The sequence below is a fragment of the Conger conger genome, chromosome 2 (genome assembly GCF_963514075.1).
Source record: "Conger conger chromosome 2, fConCon1.1, whole genome shotgun sequence".
NCBI classification, from domain to species: Eukaryota; Metazoa; Chordata; class Actinopteri; order Anguilliformes; family Congridae; genus Conger; species Conger conger.
In genome coordinates this window covers 66,401,926-66,418,348 of record NC_083761.1, presented here as the reverse complement: position 1 = coordinate 66,418,348, position 16,423 = coordinate 66,401,926, and the positions used below count along the sequence as shown (strand labels likewise).

Below are 16,423 nucleotides of genomic sequence, written 5' to 3'. Positions count from 1 at the left end.
ACAAGGTGTCTCAACATTCAGCTGATGCCAAATCTGCAACCTTCAGGATTTATTTTCTCCAAATGCGACGTATGAAATCAACAGGAAATTTATCTTCAGACAACTATGCCTCATAATGAATTGTTCCAAGGGGCGAAAAATGCAAGAATGTATCATATTGCTGTGAGCTAGGACTGGCTTTCTAAGGTACTTAAAATGTATGTAAATTTATATTCCTTCATGGTCTCAACAAAACAGGATAGGCAGAGTGAAAATAACAGACAAATCAAGATCCAAAATGTGAATATTTTATTTATTAAGTATGACATCAGTGTGAACCATACAGTAGGTTGTTGGTGCCATCTGTGGTCCTCCAAGTAATATTTACAGACATTGAGTTGTCCCATCTGGGGAAACCACATGTGGATAAGAACAGGATATACTAACAGGAAGTTCCTTCTAATCAACCCCCACTCAACTGACTTCCATCTCAGAGGAATCAGGTGGAGGGTCATCAAAGGTCAAGGCTCAAGAATGCAAAATCTAATAAAACTGTTATTTTACCTCATTCAACATGCTGTCGATCTTTAGCCACACATAAACAAACATACTATTTTTCATCTAGTAAGTTTTATGTTCCCTTTTATTTTTGCCTGGGAAATATTGCTTTGGAATATAAACATCGAGGACAGCTTATTCTATATATAAATGTATTTTTCTCAAATGGCTTTTAGTTCATTCCAACAGTGATTAAAACTATATGAAAAAGTAAAAATACCTTGTATAAAAATACTATTTAAATGACAGAAAATTTCTCAAAGCATGAGCTGATTAAGACAAACATCCTGGCTTGTGTGGGGGAGAGGGGGGTAACTTGTGTGCCTGGTACGTCTGCACTGGAGCTTGGCAAGCTGAAATGATTAAGCACATCTGTATACTGCAACGAGTACTTTTCTTTTACTGGGTAGGATGTGTTTGCTTGTCTATGCTGAACTCGGAGAGTAAGGGAGGATGATGGGATGAATCGTAATGGAGGAGGGTAAGGGAGAGAAGCTAGAAGCTGGCTTAGTGGAGGTGGGGCTGGATTCCAAAGATGTTTAAAATGAAATTGAAGAACTAAAAGTGCACTCTAGTGCAACATAAAGCTTGTGCTTTCCATCACACAAACGTATCTTTGGTCAAAGCAGGGACACCGTGCTACGATTCTGCAGATGGAATTTGACCTGGGTTAAAGAGTAATTTCACCAGAGACTCAAACCAGGAGTGAGAGCGCTCTTCACAGATTAAGCATTTTAAAGCAGGATTTTACATTAACTGGCACACTCATATCCAGAAGCAGCTGAAGCTGTTAGTCATTCATGTGACTTTCTAAAGTCAGCAGCAGCCTCATGTCTTATTTACCTGCTGAAGTGTGAACCAGGGACAGCAAGGAACCATGGGACAGTTCAGAGCTCTCAACCTCCAGTTGAGAAGTGTTTTCCTTGTTTTTTGCAGCTCATTTCAATGCACTGAAATCATTCCTATTATGCACAAACCACAGCTGACTTCTGCGTCCCATTAACAAAGACCGTCTGTCTCTTGTCTTCCTTAAACTCTTTCCTTGGTCACAAGAGATACTTTTATTGAGCTCAATCAAAAGGAAGCTCAAAATTCTCCTGAAAAAGATTGATTTCTTTTTTAAAAGTTTTAAAAAATTTCTACATTGTTAAAATTATTATGAACTGGCTGAGAGTGCATTCCTTTCTCCCCCGGCATCTTTGGCAACACTGAAAGGCCCTCAGGTGTTTGGCTCATGATGGGTAGAGGGGTCCTGTTGGCTTCCTACGTGGGGTGGCACTGTGGACTGTGTGGCAGAGACGGGGGTCACAAGGTCATCGGTAGAGCCAAAATGTACAGATGGAATCACCACAGATTGACGGATGGATTCCTCATAAGTCGGAGGTGACTGGGAGAAAGGAGAAAAAATAAAAAGGGTAAGCAAAGAAAAAAAAAGTAATATAACACATGCCTCAGTGCATTATTATTATTATTTATATTATTATTATTATTATTATTATTATTAAATTGTATACTTGCACAGTCTTTCTAAATCTTTAAGTGTATAGTGCCTTTCAAAATCCCAAGGACTATTAACACATGATAAAATACATGCAAAACAGTTCACATATGAGCACTAATTAAAATAACATAAGCATAAACTTAGCTGAAAGGCCAGCATTGGAAGATCTGTGTGCCAAGTACCTGCTCACAGTGTTTAAAGTACGACTTTGGATGACTCACCGCAAAGGCTAACTGCACACTGTGTCACTTCCTAAAAATGTATTGTACAATTTGATCTTTACGGGTTATCGTTTTTGTTGTTACTTTGAAATATTATTTTAATCTGCTCAGGTTTCTTCAGGGTTTTGCAATGGCCTTGATTATGCAAGCCTTCTACCCACATTTCACAAGCCTGTCCTTGCAGTGCTGGCTGCTTGTTATTCCAGCTGTCCATTAATCAGACTCCAGGGAGTTGTTAATTGAATGCTAATGTGTAATGGACATAGTACCAGCCTCGAGTTCTCTATCACCACTATCGGTTACAGGAGATGTGTTTATGTGTTATTCTAGAGGAAATAAACAAATTCAAGTATTCATAATAACTTGTTCACTGGAGCCACGAACAAGTATTTCAACTAAATAAAGATCGAGAGAGCTCTGCTGCACTGCACTGTCCAGCAATAATAATAATAATAATAATAATAATAATAATAATAATAAACAATTTAATCAACATGGAATACATGGGACCAGGCTCCTCTGCACCAGTACCTCTGATTTCCATAGAACACTTTCTGCTTGAGAAACCCTGGCATATTAATGCACAGAATTGTAGACATTTTGCCTGAGGAATCCTGAGAAAATCCTGAGCATTCAAATATAGAAAATTAATGACTGAGATGTTTCTTTTAAAATACATTTTCCCTCCACATATTTTTGCATGTTTACGAAGAATTGGAATTGAGCTGAGATTACGTACCTATGTTTGAATTCGGTGGCCTGTGTGATTACCCAACTGTGGCTTAGTGAGAATGGGAATGTGCAAGGCGACTTCCATTCAAAAGGTTGTTTTTCATTTAAATTCTGGGCTCAGCATACTGAAGCGCACTGATGGTGGGAAGCACTCCCCCTTCATTGTAAACATGGACTGAATAGCCCATAAATAGATTCTTTGAACAAGCCACCCTGCCTGTTCGTGGACACAGCAGGTGGTGCTCCAATCCACTGATCTTAATGTTATATGTATGTAGCTGAATTAATCAAACTATCTATGTCCAGCATCAGAAAACTTAAACAAGGACAGAGAGATTTTTGGTTGTATTAGAGTGTGAGTGCAGCCATTATGTTTCTGTATGTTCTTGAAATAGTGCAAGAGTTTTGGACAATAGATTTGAAGATCACCTTTAAAAACAGGATGCTGCATAATCCTTCACTAAGGGCAGCATTTCAATCTGTTACCAATCACAGCCAGCTCATCAAATTTATTTGCAGGATGGCTCTTGGCAAAAATGCCAAACCCAGAGCACATACTTTTATCTTCCTCATCAGGCTGCATGGCCCCTTAACTACCGCCTCTTATCTTTATATTGCTTGGAGGTCCCACAGGCAGTAGACTGCCTTCCCTTCTTCCCGAGCGTAATAAAAATGCAGGATGTACTCGCCAAATGAGGCCGTGTCACTTCCGCCATCCAGACAGGCAGTAGCGTGTTTCCACAGGGCAGTTACCCACCATAAACCTCAGGACTGTTCAAGGAGGATGTTTTCACACTCACAAGACCAAGTTGTTTTAAAAAAACAGAGAAGATAAATAAATAGGTAATGAGGTATGTTTTGTTGGAGTGTTTATCTCTTGCAGTGCAATCTTTTCATTATTGTGTGTATTCTTTCCTCAGTACCTTGTTTGTTCAAGGGGTATGCTTAATAAAAAAGAAAAGTATTGAAAACATCCCAGTCATAACACAGGAAGTATGCTCGGAATGCCAACCCTAGACTTAAGTCATAATTATTGGAGCCTGACAAATGCAATGCAAAATAGGCTATCAAGTAAGAATTTCAAATAAGGAACTGTGGTAGATTAGCAGTGCAAACACAGCTCTTGTTCAACCTGTTCTGAACAAGTACGTTCTGCATTCTTCTCAAGGACTCTGTGTTTCTGAATGGTCATTTCAGCCACCGCAGATCCATTGGCTGTGCAGCTCACCTCGGTTTGAATAGGGCCGCTCAGGCCAAAGCGGTCGGCAATCATCATGTGGATCTGCCGCTGACGGTCCTTCTTGCGAACGCTCTCATAGGAGGGCAGGCGAGGGAGAGGGGCATCCAAGGAGGACAGGTGGTAGCTGCTGGGCTGCCCAATGACAAACAGGTGTCCTGGCTGCTGCAGGGACAGAGGAGAACGGCTGCCCAATGAGATTAGAGACTCAATCCCCCCCAGAACTTTTCATGTTTATCTTATCCAAGCAACCACAGTAGTTATAGAGTCCAGACTCGAAGGGCAATGCAGGCAATAACTGCTCCATTTCCTCTTTAACAACGTGGCCTTGACAACCTTTTTATTTACATCCAATCTTAGCAGTACAGCATCTATTTAAATTCACTGGGGTTAAGTTTGTTATTGCATTAAGCGGCACCCACACAGCACATAGCACCAGACTGGTGGTAAAGAATCTAACAATATTTAGCTAGCTGTCATTTAACAATGTTTCTGAGTCTGAGTTTTTGAAGGACCAGGCATGCGTGAACATACTGTATCAGGCGTGGCAGCATATTTACCTTTCCTTGAGAACATTAAATATTATTTGTGCTGAAGTGTAACCGAAAAACAGAGTACAAACATATCTCTACATGTTTCTCTGACCAAAGATATGCCATTGTGTCACTCTGCACATCAACAGGAGATTTTGCATTTTTCATGCAAAAACTGGTATAGATAGTATAGAACACTGTCACTGAACATGGCTTTGAAGACAGAAGGTGGCAGGTACTTATTTCTTGAATAAAGAAACCTTGGAAATAGTTTCAAGACTGTTACAGAAATTATTATTTTTTACGTTTGTGTAAAGAAAAACTTTTAATCTTTATACGGGTATGGAGCAAAACAAAAAGTTGCTTTACAAAGATGCTGTTCTTCTGCACTAACTGTCCTACAAGTCACTGCAACTAAATAAACACATAAATAAATAAATAAATAAATAAATAAATAAATAAATAAATAAATAAATAAATAAACACAAATGTATAACCATCAAAGCAAAAATGTCATGATGATAGTTTTCCAAAGAGACTTATTGGAATAACTTACCTGAGCATGGTTGTCATAGCTCATCTCTGAGCTTGGGTCATGATAGGAAGACCCCACTAATGTCTGCCTACTGTTGTAGTATTGTGGTGGTGCTTCCTGGAGAAAGTGAATTATGTCCTAAAGTTAGTATACATTTCAGCTACTATTTCAGCCACAAACCTTAATGAGCACATCCTTCACAGTTGATTTCAATTCTGCAGAATTCAAATTCTCAATTATTCAAACATTTTCAAGATCATATAGACTGGACCAGTAACAGAGATGGGCAGATTGACTACATAGGCTATTCTATCTATTATTTTTCCCCTCTGATTTTGCTGGTATGTACTACTGTATGTACTATAGTATGTACTATTTATTGTAATTTCAATCAACAACCCCAAATAAAAGGAATTTGGTGTGCCCATTATGTGTTTGAAAGTGGAAATATCCTAACTGAGAATGTGGTTGCTGTAGGTCTAATTGAAGGCCTTTGTGTTGTGGCATAATGCAATGTCTTCCTTTAGCTCTTTACAGGGATCCTGGCAACAAATTACAGGATGGCCTATTGTATGTCTCCCTTGTATGGGTTTTAAGTGCAGGCAGGTACACCAGCTTTTAGCTTGTGGGTTGAAGCACTACACTACACAGTTACTGCCATGACAAAACCACAATCTGTTACCCGATACATTCATATTGTATGACTTCCAAAATACTGTCAAAACATTTACACGTCATTAAGCAGTGTAAGCTGCACCACCATGTTTCATCAAAAAGGAGAAAAGGCAAACGACAAAGACAAACAGCTAGTGCCTACTGTGGTGACGTACGTAACTCTGACACACTTTGACCTCTGCAACCCCCCAGCATGTGACACAGAGACACCAAAGAAAAGCAAGCGTCAAAGGTCACTCTTTCCTCACTGGTTTGTACTTTGGTAAAAGTGACGTCTTTTTGGTTTTCTTTCAGGCAATTCACTCAGTGTTAAAAAGCACAGCCGTGTAAAATCAGAATTGAAATTGTAGACCCCCCTAGCAGTCTACATTTTTCAGCAGTGACATAAAGAATGTATTGTTGTCTTCACAGAAGGTGCCCCTCTCATTTTGGCTTGTTTTGAAGTTTCCAAAAAGACTAATACAAAATTTTTTCAAAAAGACTAATATTACACCACACAAGGTCAGATTTTTATGTATTTTTTGTGTGTTTTCTGTGTATATAATCTTTCTGTTTCAGATACTTTATTCACATTCATTAGATGCAAGCATTCTTTAACTGTATATAGTATGTATTGAAATAAATAATTAATAGGAAAGGTTCAGACAAACATGTTCCTGTGATGCTGCTCCACTGCTGTTCACAGGAAAGCGCACTTTTGTCCCAAAATAAATATTTTCCTTGTGCTGAGCCTGCAATCTACAAACTGGTGGGACCATATAAAAGTGTTAATTAATGTTAATTAATTTCCCCCACTTGTTTTACCAGTTTTACCCATTTTCCCCACTAACAACTCTTCTTGTATCCATACAAACAAATGTCTCATTTGTTGCCAACAGCAACAGGCCCACAATTCTTTGTGCATACAGTTTATTGGATGGGTGCACATGCCAACCAGTATCAAATTACATGAGTCAGCCAGGCAGGACTCTCCAGCCAATGAGGAGGTTACTCCAGGATTCATCGCTCTGTGGTATGGTTTTGCTTACAGAAATTACATGTAATACAAATTAAGGTTTCAGTCATTAGTGAAAGTAAGTATTCTGCAAGACTATGATGAGAAGCAACACACAATGGTCACAATTGAAGAGAACAATAATAGAAATCCTTTCCTGTTCAATCTAGACTATTTATTTTTTCAACAGCCAAACATAGCAACAGATGTGTTAGCATTTCCTCTATTAGAAGGAAAGTAACCTTTTGCACTTCCTGACACAAGCATCCTGGTTTTCTATATGGACATGAGTTTACTAGGCTATTGCTATAATAATACAGAATAATCTACCCAGAAATTATCTTTAAACATCCTTGACAGAAAACCATATTTTCTTGCAATTGAAATGAACAAAAATGAAAATGGTAAAGAATCAATGGAAATATTCATATACTAATAATTAGTTATTAATTACTTGTTATTAAATTCAAATTAAGTAAGTATGAATGAACTAAATCTCAAAATGGGTTTAAAATGTAGCCTATATAACCAACAACTGTGTCTGTTTTGAGAATAAGAAACAAAATTTCCTTAATGTCAAGGAAATGTAATGGTCACACCAGCACCGAGAATGCCATCTTGAATAACTCTTTCTTTATTAGAGTTAGAATCTAAGCCCAGATGAGACAAACACTAATTTGAAGTCTAATAGAAACCTGCTGTCTAACACCTAGAAACACGCTGTCCGTTGTCTTTCATGGACAGCACAGGAGGCTAATAGTGACAAAAAATACTGTTTGACATTTTTATTTTATTTTTATATTTCTGGCTTGATAAGGCTGTGTTGGCTTTTATCAGGGGGTACTTTTACACTTTCTTTCAGGGAAAACACACCAATCATTAGGAGATCTTACAGAGTACTGATGCGATTCCTGATAAGCCCGGACTTTGCAGCAGAGCGGGTCCTTCCGATACAGGATAGTCAGCAGCACTAGAATCACCACAAAAAACACCAGGCAGGAGACTAGATGGGGAAGTCAAAAGGAGAAAGTAAACCTCACTGTGTGTTTAATTAATGCAGCATTGCATATTCCTGGTCTGTCACTCAATAACTTGACAGTTTGATTGTTTTGAACATTTTGTGGGTAACCAACATGCAAGCCGTTTTTATAAATAGAAGGGAAAAAAACTAGCCTTGACATGTAGATACATAGCAAGCAGTAGGTACAGTTTGAGTTGAACAAACATAAAGCTGGAAGTTGTCTATTGGTTAAAAGTGTCAATTGGTTATCCACTTTCTGATCATAAAATAATACGCAATAGAACGTCATAAAGCACTCTAGATTCAAGTTTCTGTGGATAGTCTAGGCTACCGTACATAGATAGGATAGCATACGTGATTGTTTCCACTGTTGCCTAATTCAGCACGTTACGTTATTTTAAACGATTACTGAGGAAATGCGTTTTAGGTGGGAAATGGCAAAACACGATCTTTTTGACGTCAGGGGCTGGCGTTAATTACCTATAAAAATAGGATACAAACTACGCTGACAGCACTGTTTCATTAGCTTATAGTTCCAGCCCATTGTTGAAATAAATTGTATTCGGCTCCATACAATGGAGGAAACTGTTGCTTATTTAAGTTAGCTATACCTAGTATAATAATATTATAACATGAAACTTTGTTTAGTAACATAAAAGTCAGCGGCAGCAGCCGACAGGAGAGTTGCCTGTATAACTGTTACTTACTTGACGCCACAATGACCGTGAGCTGATCTGGAGTCAACTGGGAAGACGAAAGTGTTGCAGGAGTAGTCGATGTGGACATGTCTCTCGAATAATTTTCCGAAAAAAATTATCTTCTCTGGAGCCACGAGCCAGGATATAAACAGAGGAAACTTTCCTCGTTTTGGAGTGCTGTCCAAAAGGATTGGTTATTTGTCATAGCCTCTGCTGCATCTTCTAAACGACCGCGAACCCAAGTGGCAGCTAGACATATATAGGCTATTGAACTCAAGTAGCTAGCTAACCTGCGCTTCATCTGAGTGGTGGGGGCGCTTTGTAGTTCTCTCACTGAACTGTTCTGGCTTAGCCACAACTCATACAGCAATCGATTTATCAATGCCAAACTACGCACGCCCAACTAGCTGCCACGGAATTCCGACCACACGCGTAGGTGATGCTAAGCAAGTGTAGTTATTTTAAATTATTATTTAAAAATTGCTTGTAGCACCTAGACTCAGTTCAAATTATAATAGATTGTTACTTTATTTAAAAACCAAGCATTGGCGACTTGCTTGCTAACTGGGAAACCCCTAGTCACATCGTAATTATAATTTATGATAATAATTGGCTAACACGCTCTGTTGTGTTGTATATTAATGACAATGTAGCTGTCTGCAAGTAAATATTATAGGTTTGTCACTGATGAACAATATGAAGGTTTTCCAAAGTCATGTCCAGAAGCTAACGGTATTTTCGATTTATTTTATAATCAAGATTTTGGTCAAACTAAGTTTTGTACGATGTACCGGAACAATTTTGGTTACCTTGGAAATGCTTTGAATTATAGTGTTCTACGACCTCTGTCGGGAGTATGCGGAACTGCAATCTGTGAAGTTGCCTTTTGGAGTAATGTGCAACACGAAAATTAATAATAACGTGATTATATTGAACAGTGCGTAAATCACTAAATAGGGGACCAAACACCTCTCGAGTGGCACCCTATTGTAGGCTATTTGATTTTATTATAATTATTTTAGCCTAGTACATAGCTGCCAACTCTCACGCTTTCGGCGTGAGACACATGCATTTGCATGTGCGTGTGAAAACAGGCAAATGCGTGTGTCTCACGCCGAAAGCGAGAGTGGGCAGCTATGCTAGTATTGCTTGTGCCGTTTTTTTTCATTCCAGCCAAATGTTTTGGAAACTTTTGAAGAAATTTTACAAAGGTAGAACCGGTAAGACTTGAACCCCTCGCCATAAGGCTGACAACACTGTCATACACATGACATAACAGCTGTCATAAGATGGCATAACAGATGATGTGATTGATGTCAAATTGTATAAAACATACTTTTATCTGTAAATTATATGTTAAGGAACACCATTCTTCCAGATATTCCCTCATTTGGTATTCTGATGATGGTGATGTCAGTCCAAAATCTCCCATAGGTGTTCAATTGGGTTGAGATCTTTTGACTGCGAAGGTTAAAGCATATGATTGATATCATTTGCATACTCAACCATCAAACCATCAAACCATTCAGTGAGCCCTTGTGCCCTTGTGCCCTGTGGATGGGGCTATTGTCATCCTGGAATAAACCACTCCCAGCAGAAAATAAATGTTTCATCATGGGGTAAAGGTGATCACTTTGATTATTTGCATTGACCCTTCCCATTGTAATTAACAAGTTGTTCATGTGTCTTAATTACACCATTTTGAGTAATGATTTACCCTTTTCAGCCTGATTATGTCAGAAATACAGTGGGGTGCAAAAATCTGGGCACCCCTGGTTTAAATGTCTGTTACAATTGATCTGTATGTGATCGAAAGCAAACATGAACTCTAAAAGAGTTAAATGCGAGACCTTTCTGCAAACTTTAAAGCAAGGGCCCTGTGAAAATTATTTGTTACTATTTAAAAAGATGATTACTAAGGCCCAGACCCAGGTGATTTACTCGTTAGGGCTTCAATGAATCAGGTGAGTATAATTCCAGGGCGAAGCTTTATGCTATAGTAACTCCATACCTTCTAAGGAATCCAAATGCAGTGGCTGTTCTGTCTAGTGTTAACAACCATGGGTTCCACTAAACAGTCGCCCAAGGATGTCAGAATGAAGGTGGTTCATTTCCACCAAGAAGGAGAAGGCTACAAAAACTCTCTCAAGGTTTCAAACAACCTATTTCCACTGTCAGAAACAGTATTAGAAAATTGAAAATAAATGGAACAGTTGAAGTCAAGGCAAGGTCTGGAAGACCAGGAAAGATTTCACAGAGAATGGCCCAAGACCTGGTGAGAAAGGCTCAGAACAACCTACACATCACTGCTAAAGCTTTGAAACTATAAAAAAAACTTGTCATGTTTAACTCTGTACCATTTCGACAGTCAGGTTTGCTTCTGTTCACTTAGATATTAATTGTAAAAGGCTTTTTGACCATTTTTGCACACCATTATAGCTATGCATGTCATGAAAAAAAAGTTCCATATTCACAATGTGCTGCTAGATTGCAATTGATTACATTTTACAAAACTGATAAAAAATTCAAGAGGAGTGAAACAACTGGCTCCTCGTTGCTCTTCAAATGATAATGAGCCAAACCTGCATTGTTTTAACAATTTTCTTTGTCTCTGAATTCTTCATCAACCAAATGGCTAGTTTTAGTGACCATGTGTTCATGCTTTAGCCAATTAAATGGTTGGCATTTATATAGCGCCTTTATCCAAAGCACTGTACAATTGATGCTTCTCATTTACCCATTTGTACACACACACTCACGCACCGACGGCGATTGGCTGCCATGCAAGGCCAGCTCGTCAGGAGCATTTGGGGGTTAGGTGTCTTGCTCAGGGACACTTCGACACAGCTCAGGCGGGGGATCGAACCGGCAACCCTCCGACTGCCAGACGACTGCTCTTACTGCCTGAGCCATGTCACCCCCTATTAGCAGCTGTTTTTTGCCTCAGTAGGCCACAATGTAGGTTGAGAGGGTAAATAATGCCTCAAAACAGGAAAAGTGTAATTAAGACAAATTAACACCTTATCAAAACGATACGGTTGGAACAAAAACCAGCATACACATGGGTCCCCAGGGCCAAGTTTGAAAACTACTGCTCCAATGGGTCAAGTAGATCCAATCCATGCCAGGAAAATGCCAACAGAGCCACCTGACACTTTCAATGTAGGGGTCAAGTATTCAGGCCTGTACCGTTCTCTTGTAGTATGCAGCGCATGCACTTTCCAACTTGTCAAGAATATGGTGAAGAATGATTAATCTAACCATATTATGTTTTTAACACTCTAGACCAGCACCTATGGCCTTTGGACCACTAAACTCTCAAATGTACATTCACCTTTGTAATGATGGGTTTATTTACTGCAGTCCTACTATAATATCCCTCGATGTAGTTGTCAACTGTTCTTGCTGACAGCCTGATCACGATAAGCTCCGTCATGCAAATAAATGTCAGAATGCAAGACAAAACATTTAAAGGTCAAGAGAGGAATTGCAACAACAGACAACCTCAAATGACAACAATGTATATGCTTCCCACAGTCTATGAATATAACGCGTAATATAAATCGTTATAATACAGTTCAGTGTTCTCGTGCACTGTTTTGGAAAGCTGACACTGACAAACGCAACAGAGTCTGCCTTCTTTTTGTAGTGTTTCTAGTAAGAAAATGTTTGCCGAACAGGTGACTTTATTAAATAGACTTTTATGTTGTGTGCTACACAACACTATTTATAGTTTTCACTTTAGCTAACCAACTACATTGTGAGCAAGCATATATATATAACTATGATATGATAACTACCACAAACAATGCAACTGCAACTTACAGTTTGAGATAAATAAACGTTTACGCATGATTGAACACGTAAAGAGACAAAATGAACGTGTGGCTCCAGACAAGCGATCACTGAAACTCTGAATACTATTGCGTATCAAGTAGAAAACAATTACAGTTCGCTATAACAAGCAAATTAGCGATCACTAGTTATTAGTATAATTGGTGGGTAGCACTGCGGCCTCACAGCAAGGAGGTCCTGGGTTCGAATCCCGGTCGGCCAGGGCCTCTCTGTGTGAAGTTTGCATGGTCTCCCCATTTCTTCCAGGTACTCCGGTTTCCTCCCACCGTCCAAAGATAAGCAGGTTAGACTGATTGGAGAGTCTAAATTGCCCCTAGGTATGAATGTGTGAGTGAATGGTGTGTGTGCCCTGCGATGGACTGGCGACCTATCCAGGGTGTATTCCTGCCTTTCGCCCAATGTATGCTGGGATAGGCTCCAGCCTCCTGTGACCCTGTTCAGGATAAGCGGGTGAAGATAATGGATGGATGGATAGTTAGCTTCCCGAATGTACAAATATCGACCTGAAGCAGTGCAGCTTGTGCAATCGCTACTATGTTCGTATTGGCTATATTTTATCGGATATTTGTAAATTATTCAAGCTAATTATAGCTAATTTTCTTGTTGCAAATTGGTATTGTTTTATAACTAGATATGTAGTCTTCTCTTGGATAATAAGCAATAGTAAACAGAGTTTCAGTGATTGCTTGTCTGGAGTGCAATTTGGGCAGCAATTCAACCAATAAGCTTAAATTGCTGTACAGCTGTACAATGTTTTGATACATTTAATGCCCCGACAAATGTACACTGTGAAACCCGAATGTAAGGACTATAAACACAAGCGGGGGTGAGTCAACATGTCAGTGAACCTTTTTCAATGATAGGAAGGGATTTACAATGGTCTTGTCTTTTTGGTCTTTCTAACACAAAAATCTTACCTATTATACCTTTAACTCTGAGGACTGCAGACCAATATATTTATAGACTTGCAATTATCTGAAGACATAAGCACTCCCTCTCTCACACACACACCTTTATTACGTAGGTACTTATTAGATGTATTTTTAGACTTATTGGCCTTCTGCTGCTGTATCCACTTAGAGGTTTGACACTTTGTGTGTTCAGAGATGCTCTTCTGCATACCATTGTTGTAACGTGTGCTTATTTGCATTTCTGTCACCTTCCTGTCAGCCTCAACCAGTCTGGACCTTCTCCTCTGACTTCTCTCATTAACAATACGTTTTTGTCCATAGAACTGCTGCTGGCAGGATGTTTTTGGTTTTTCGCACCATTCTCTGCAAACTCTAGAGACTGTTGTGCATGAAAATCCAGAGATCAGCAGTTTCTGAGATACTCAAACCACCATGTCTGGCACCAACACTAATTCCACGTTCAAAGTCCCTTAGATCACATTTCTTCTCCATTCTGTTATTTGGTCAGAAAAACAGCTGAAGCTCTTGACTATGTCTGCAGGCTTTAATGCATTTAGTTGCTGCCACATGATTGATTAAATATTTGCATTCACAAGCTGGTGTACAGGTCTACCTAATAAAGTGGTAACTGAGTGTATAATCCTCACCAATATCCTCACCTTTGCACATCACTATTACCTTAATTATTATATACATGTTATTATACAGGTTTATACACATACAATCTGATATTTTACCCATAACTGCAATCAAATTCCTCTATGTAGTGTCCTTCATTTATTGTGTAGATTTTAGATGAACAAATATCATATTTGAAACATATCCTCGCTGGCATTTCTCTAGGAATGACCATTGAGACCATTTGCATTGTTTAATTTAATTTCTATACATTAAAATGTTAAGTTAGTGGAGGGCCCACCACTCCCACCCTTTATGGAAATGTACACAGGGGAAAACATGGAAGAAACAAGTGCTGGGATGTGTGTTGAGGTCCTGACATGTACTTGCGACAGTAGGACAGTTTGAGCGGCATAAACACAAGAAGAAGAGTTTGAGCACAATTGTTTTTATTTGTGGTAAAGTTGTCTTTAATTGCCAAAGTTTGATTAACAATATCTACAAATATGCCTGAACTAAGAAAGACCTGTGCAGACCCTGTTTCACAAAACAGGGTTTCTGAGTTAGCTGGGTAACTGCAGTCAGTAAACCTGGAACCCTCCAAAACCTGGAACATGGACCAAAGTAAAAACAGTTTTTCTGTGTTTTATCCAACTAAATCACGGATCCAGCTTTGTGAAATACTCCCCGGATCCGTCACCCAGGCTCCAGCCACCAAAAGAAGCGAACCAAAGCAATGATCTGAAGGCAAGTCTACCAGAACAGAAAGCAATCTTCGGCAGAACAGAACAAGAATAAAAATGGAATATTATTAGGTACTGTATGTTTTTTGTTGTTGTTGTTGCGTGGCTATTGAATTGCATCACAATACAGGCGACACTGTTGATTTTGAATTTTTCAGCCTGACACCAGGGTCTTTCCTGATTTTGCAGCGGCAACACAGTTTCTGCTTCCAAGTGTTTATGCTGCTGCCAACATCTTATGCACTTTATCTAACAGCACTCAATCCTACATCCTTATTTCATGGCCATGAGATATGCATCTTATTACCACGATTTACCCATTCTGCCATAAGATATTGTGATCAGTGTGGGATTTTCAAAGAGGCAAAAAGCTTACTTGCCGGACATGGGAACTAAATCCTGGTGTCCCACTCCAACATAGGGTACCACATTACCAAAAGTCTAGGCTCCCTGGGGCAGTGGAATGTCCTTCTACAATGCTTCTCCTAGTGAGGTCACCCTATCTGACAGGCACAATAGCTACACTAGCCTCCCCTTTCACTGAGCTTGTCCTCATGCTCATGCTCCTGCTCACGTGGACCCTGTGGCACTCAAATTTTCAAGGAGATAAAGAGTCTACTTCTTGGATGTGAGAATTCAACCATAGTCTCCAAATCCACACTATATTGACATTACCACACCCAAAAAAGACCAGGCCCATTGACAAGGTGAAATATCCTGTTATCATGCTATTCTTATTGATGTCATCCTATCTGGCATAATTCTTTTTTTTCTTTCTCCATGTCCCCTTCAAGCTCTGTAGGTTTATTTTGATATAATATACAGCCATCACATAGTTCTTGAAAAGTAGAACATATGTCAAAACTGTTTCTTCTCTCCTCTCTTCTGATTAAAATGTTCAAAAAGTATATGCATATGTGGTATGTCTCCATAGAGTGGCTTTAGAAATTATTCAGGTCCCTTTGAAAGTATTCAAATCCACACACTTTGTGTAGTGGATTTCATTTTAAATTGAAAAAATTGCCATTTTGTCCATCAATCTGTGAAACATGTCTGAAAACATGTTTTTAGACATTTTAGCAAATTTATTTTAAAAAAATCAACAACGGAAAGCTCTAATTTCTTATAATATATAATCTCTATAATCTCTTAATTTTGTAGATGCCCCTTTAGCAGCAATTACAGCTCAGAGTCTTCTTGGATAAGTCTCTACAAGCTTTGCACACAAGGATTTGGGGTTTATCTCATTCTTCTTGGGAGATCCGATTTGATGGGAAGAGTCTGTGAACTGCCATATTTAGGTCCCTCCACAGATGTTCTATGGGGTTTAAGTCTGGGCTTTGGCTGGGCCACTCAAGGAGAGTCAGAGTCTTGTCCTGAGGCCACTCCAGCGTTGTCTTGGCTGTATGCTCCGGGTCATTGTAGTGCTGAAAGGTGAACCATTGCCCAAGTCTGAGGTCGCATGCACTCTGGACCTCTTTATATTTGGCTGCATTCATCCTCAATTATAACCAGTCTCCCTCTCCCTGCTGTTGAAAACCCCCCATATCATGATGCTGCTGCCAACATCCTTCACCATAGGGATGGTATTAGCCAAGTGATGAGCAGTGCC

General features: G+C 39.2%; 1 protein-coding gene across 2 annotated transcripts; it reads right to left on the bottom strand.

Moving 5' to 3' along the window:
- Positions 1 to 273: 273 nt before the first annotated feature.
- On the bottom strand, positions 274 to 9,015 carry si:ch73-364h19.1 (uncharacterized). Of its 2 annotated transcripts, none has more exons than XM_061231781.1 (5): positions 8,694 to 9,015; positions 7,859 to 7,968; positions 5,318 to 5,413; positions 4,220 to 4,393; positions 274 to 1,924 (listed from the first exon to the last, which is right to left on the bottom strand). In XM_061231781.1, the coding sequence occupies exons 1-5, from the start codon at positions 8,770 to 8,772 to the stop codon at positions 1,757 to 1,759; spliced, it is 627 nt and encodes a 208-aa protein (XP_061087765.1). In that variant the 5' UTR covers positions 8,773 to 9,015; the 3' UTR covers positions 274 to 1,756. The 2 variants fall into 2 exon arrangements, with proteins under 2 accessions (XP_061087765.1, XP_061087766.1); XM_061231782.1 differs by having other exon boundaries at positions 4,220 to 4,390.
- Positions 9,016 to 16,423: the final 7,408 nt, after the last annotated feature.

Bases quoted from the DNA above. Each gene is read 5' to 3' on its own strand.
- si:ch73-364h19.1 (XM_061231781.1), bottom strand. From the start codon at position 8,772: ATGTCCACATCGACTACTCCTGCAACACTTTCGTCTTCCCAGTTGACT. The intron at 4,394-5,317 runs GTAAGTTATTCC...CTGTCCCTGCAG, and splicing joins GCTATGACAACCATGCTCAG to CAGCCAGGACACCTGTTTGT. The intron at 1,925-4,219 runs GTGAGCTGCACA...CCTTTCTCCCAG, and splicing joins GCGGCCCTATTCAAACCGAG to TCACCTCCGACTTATGAGGA.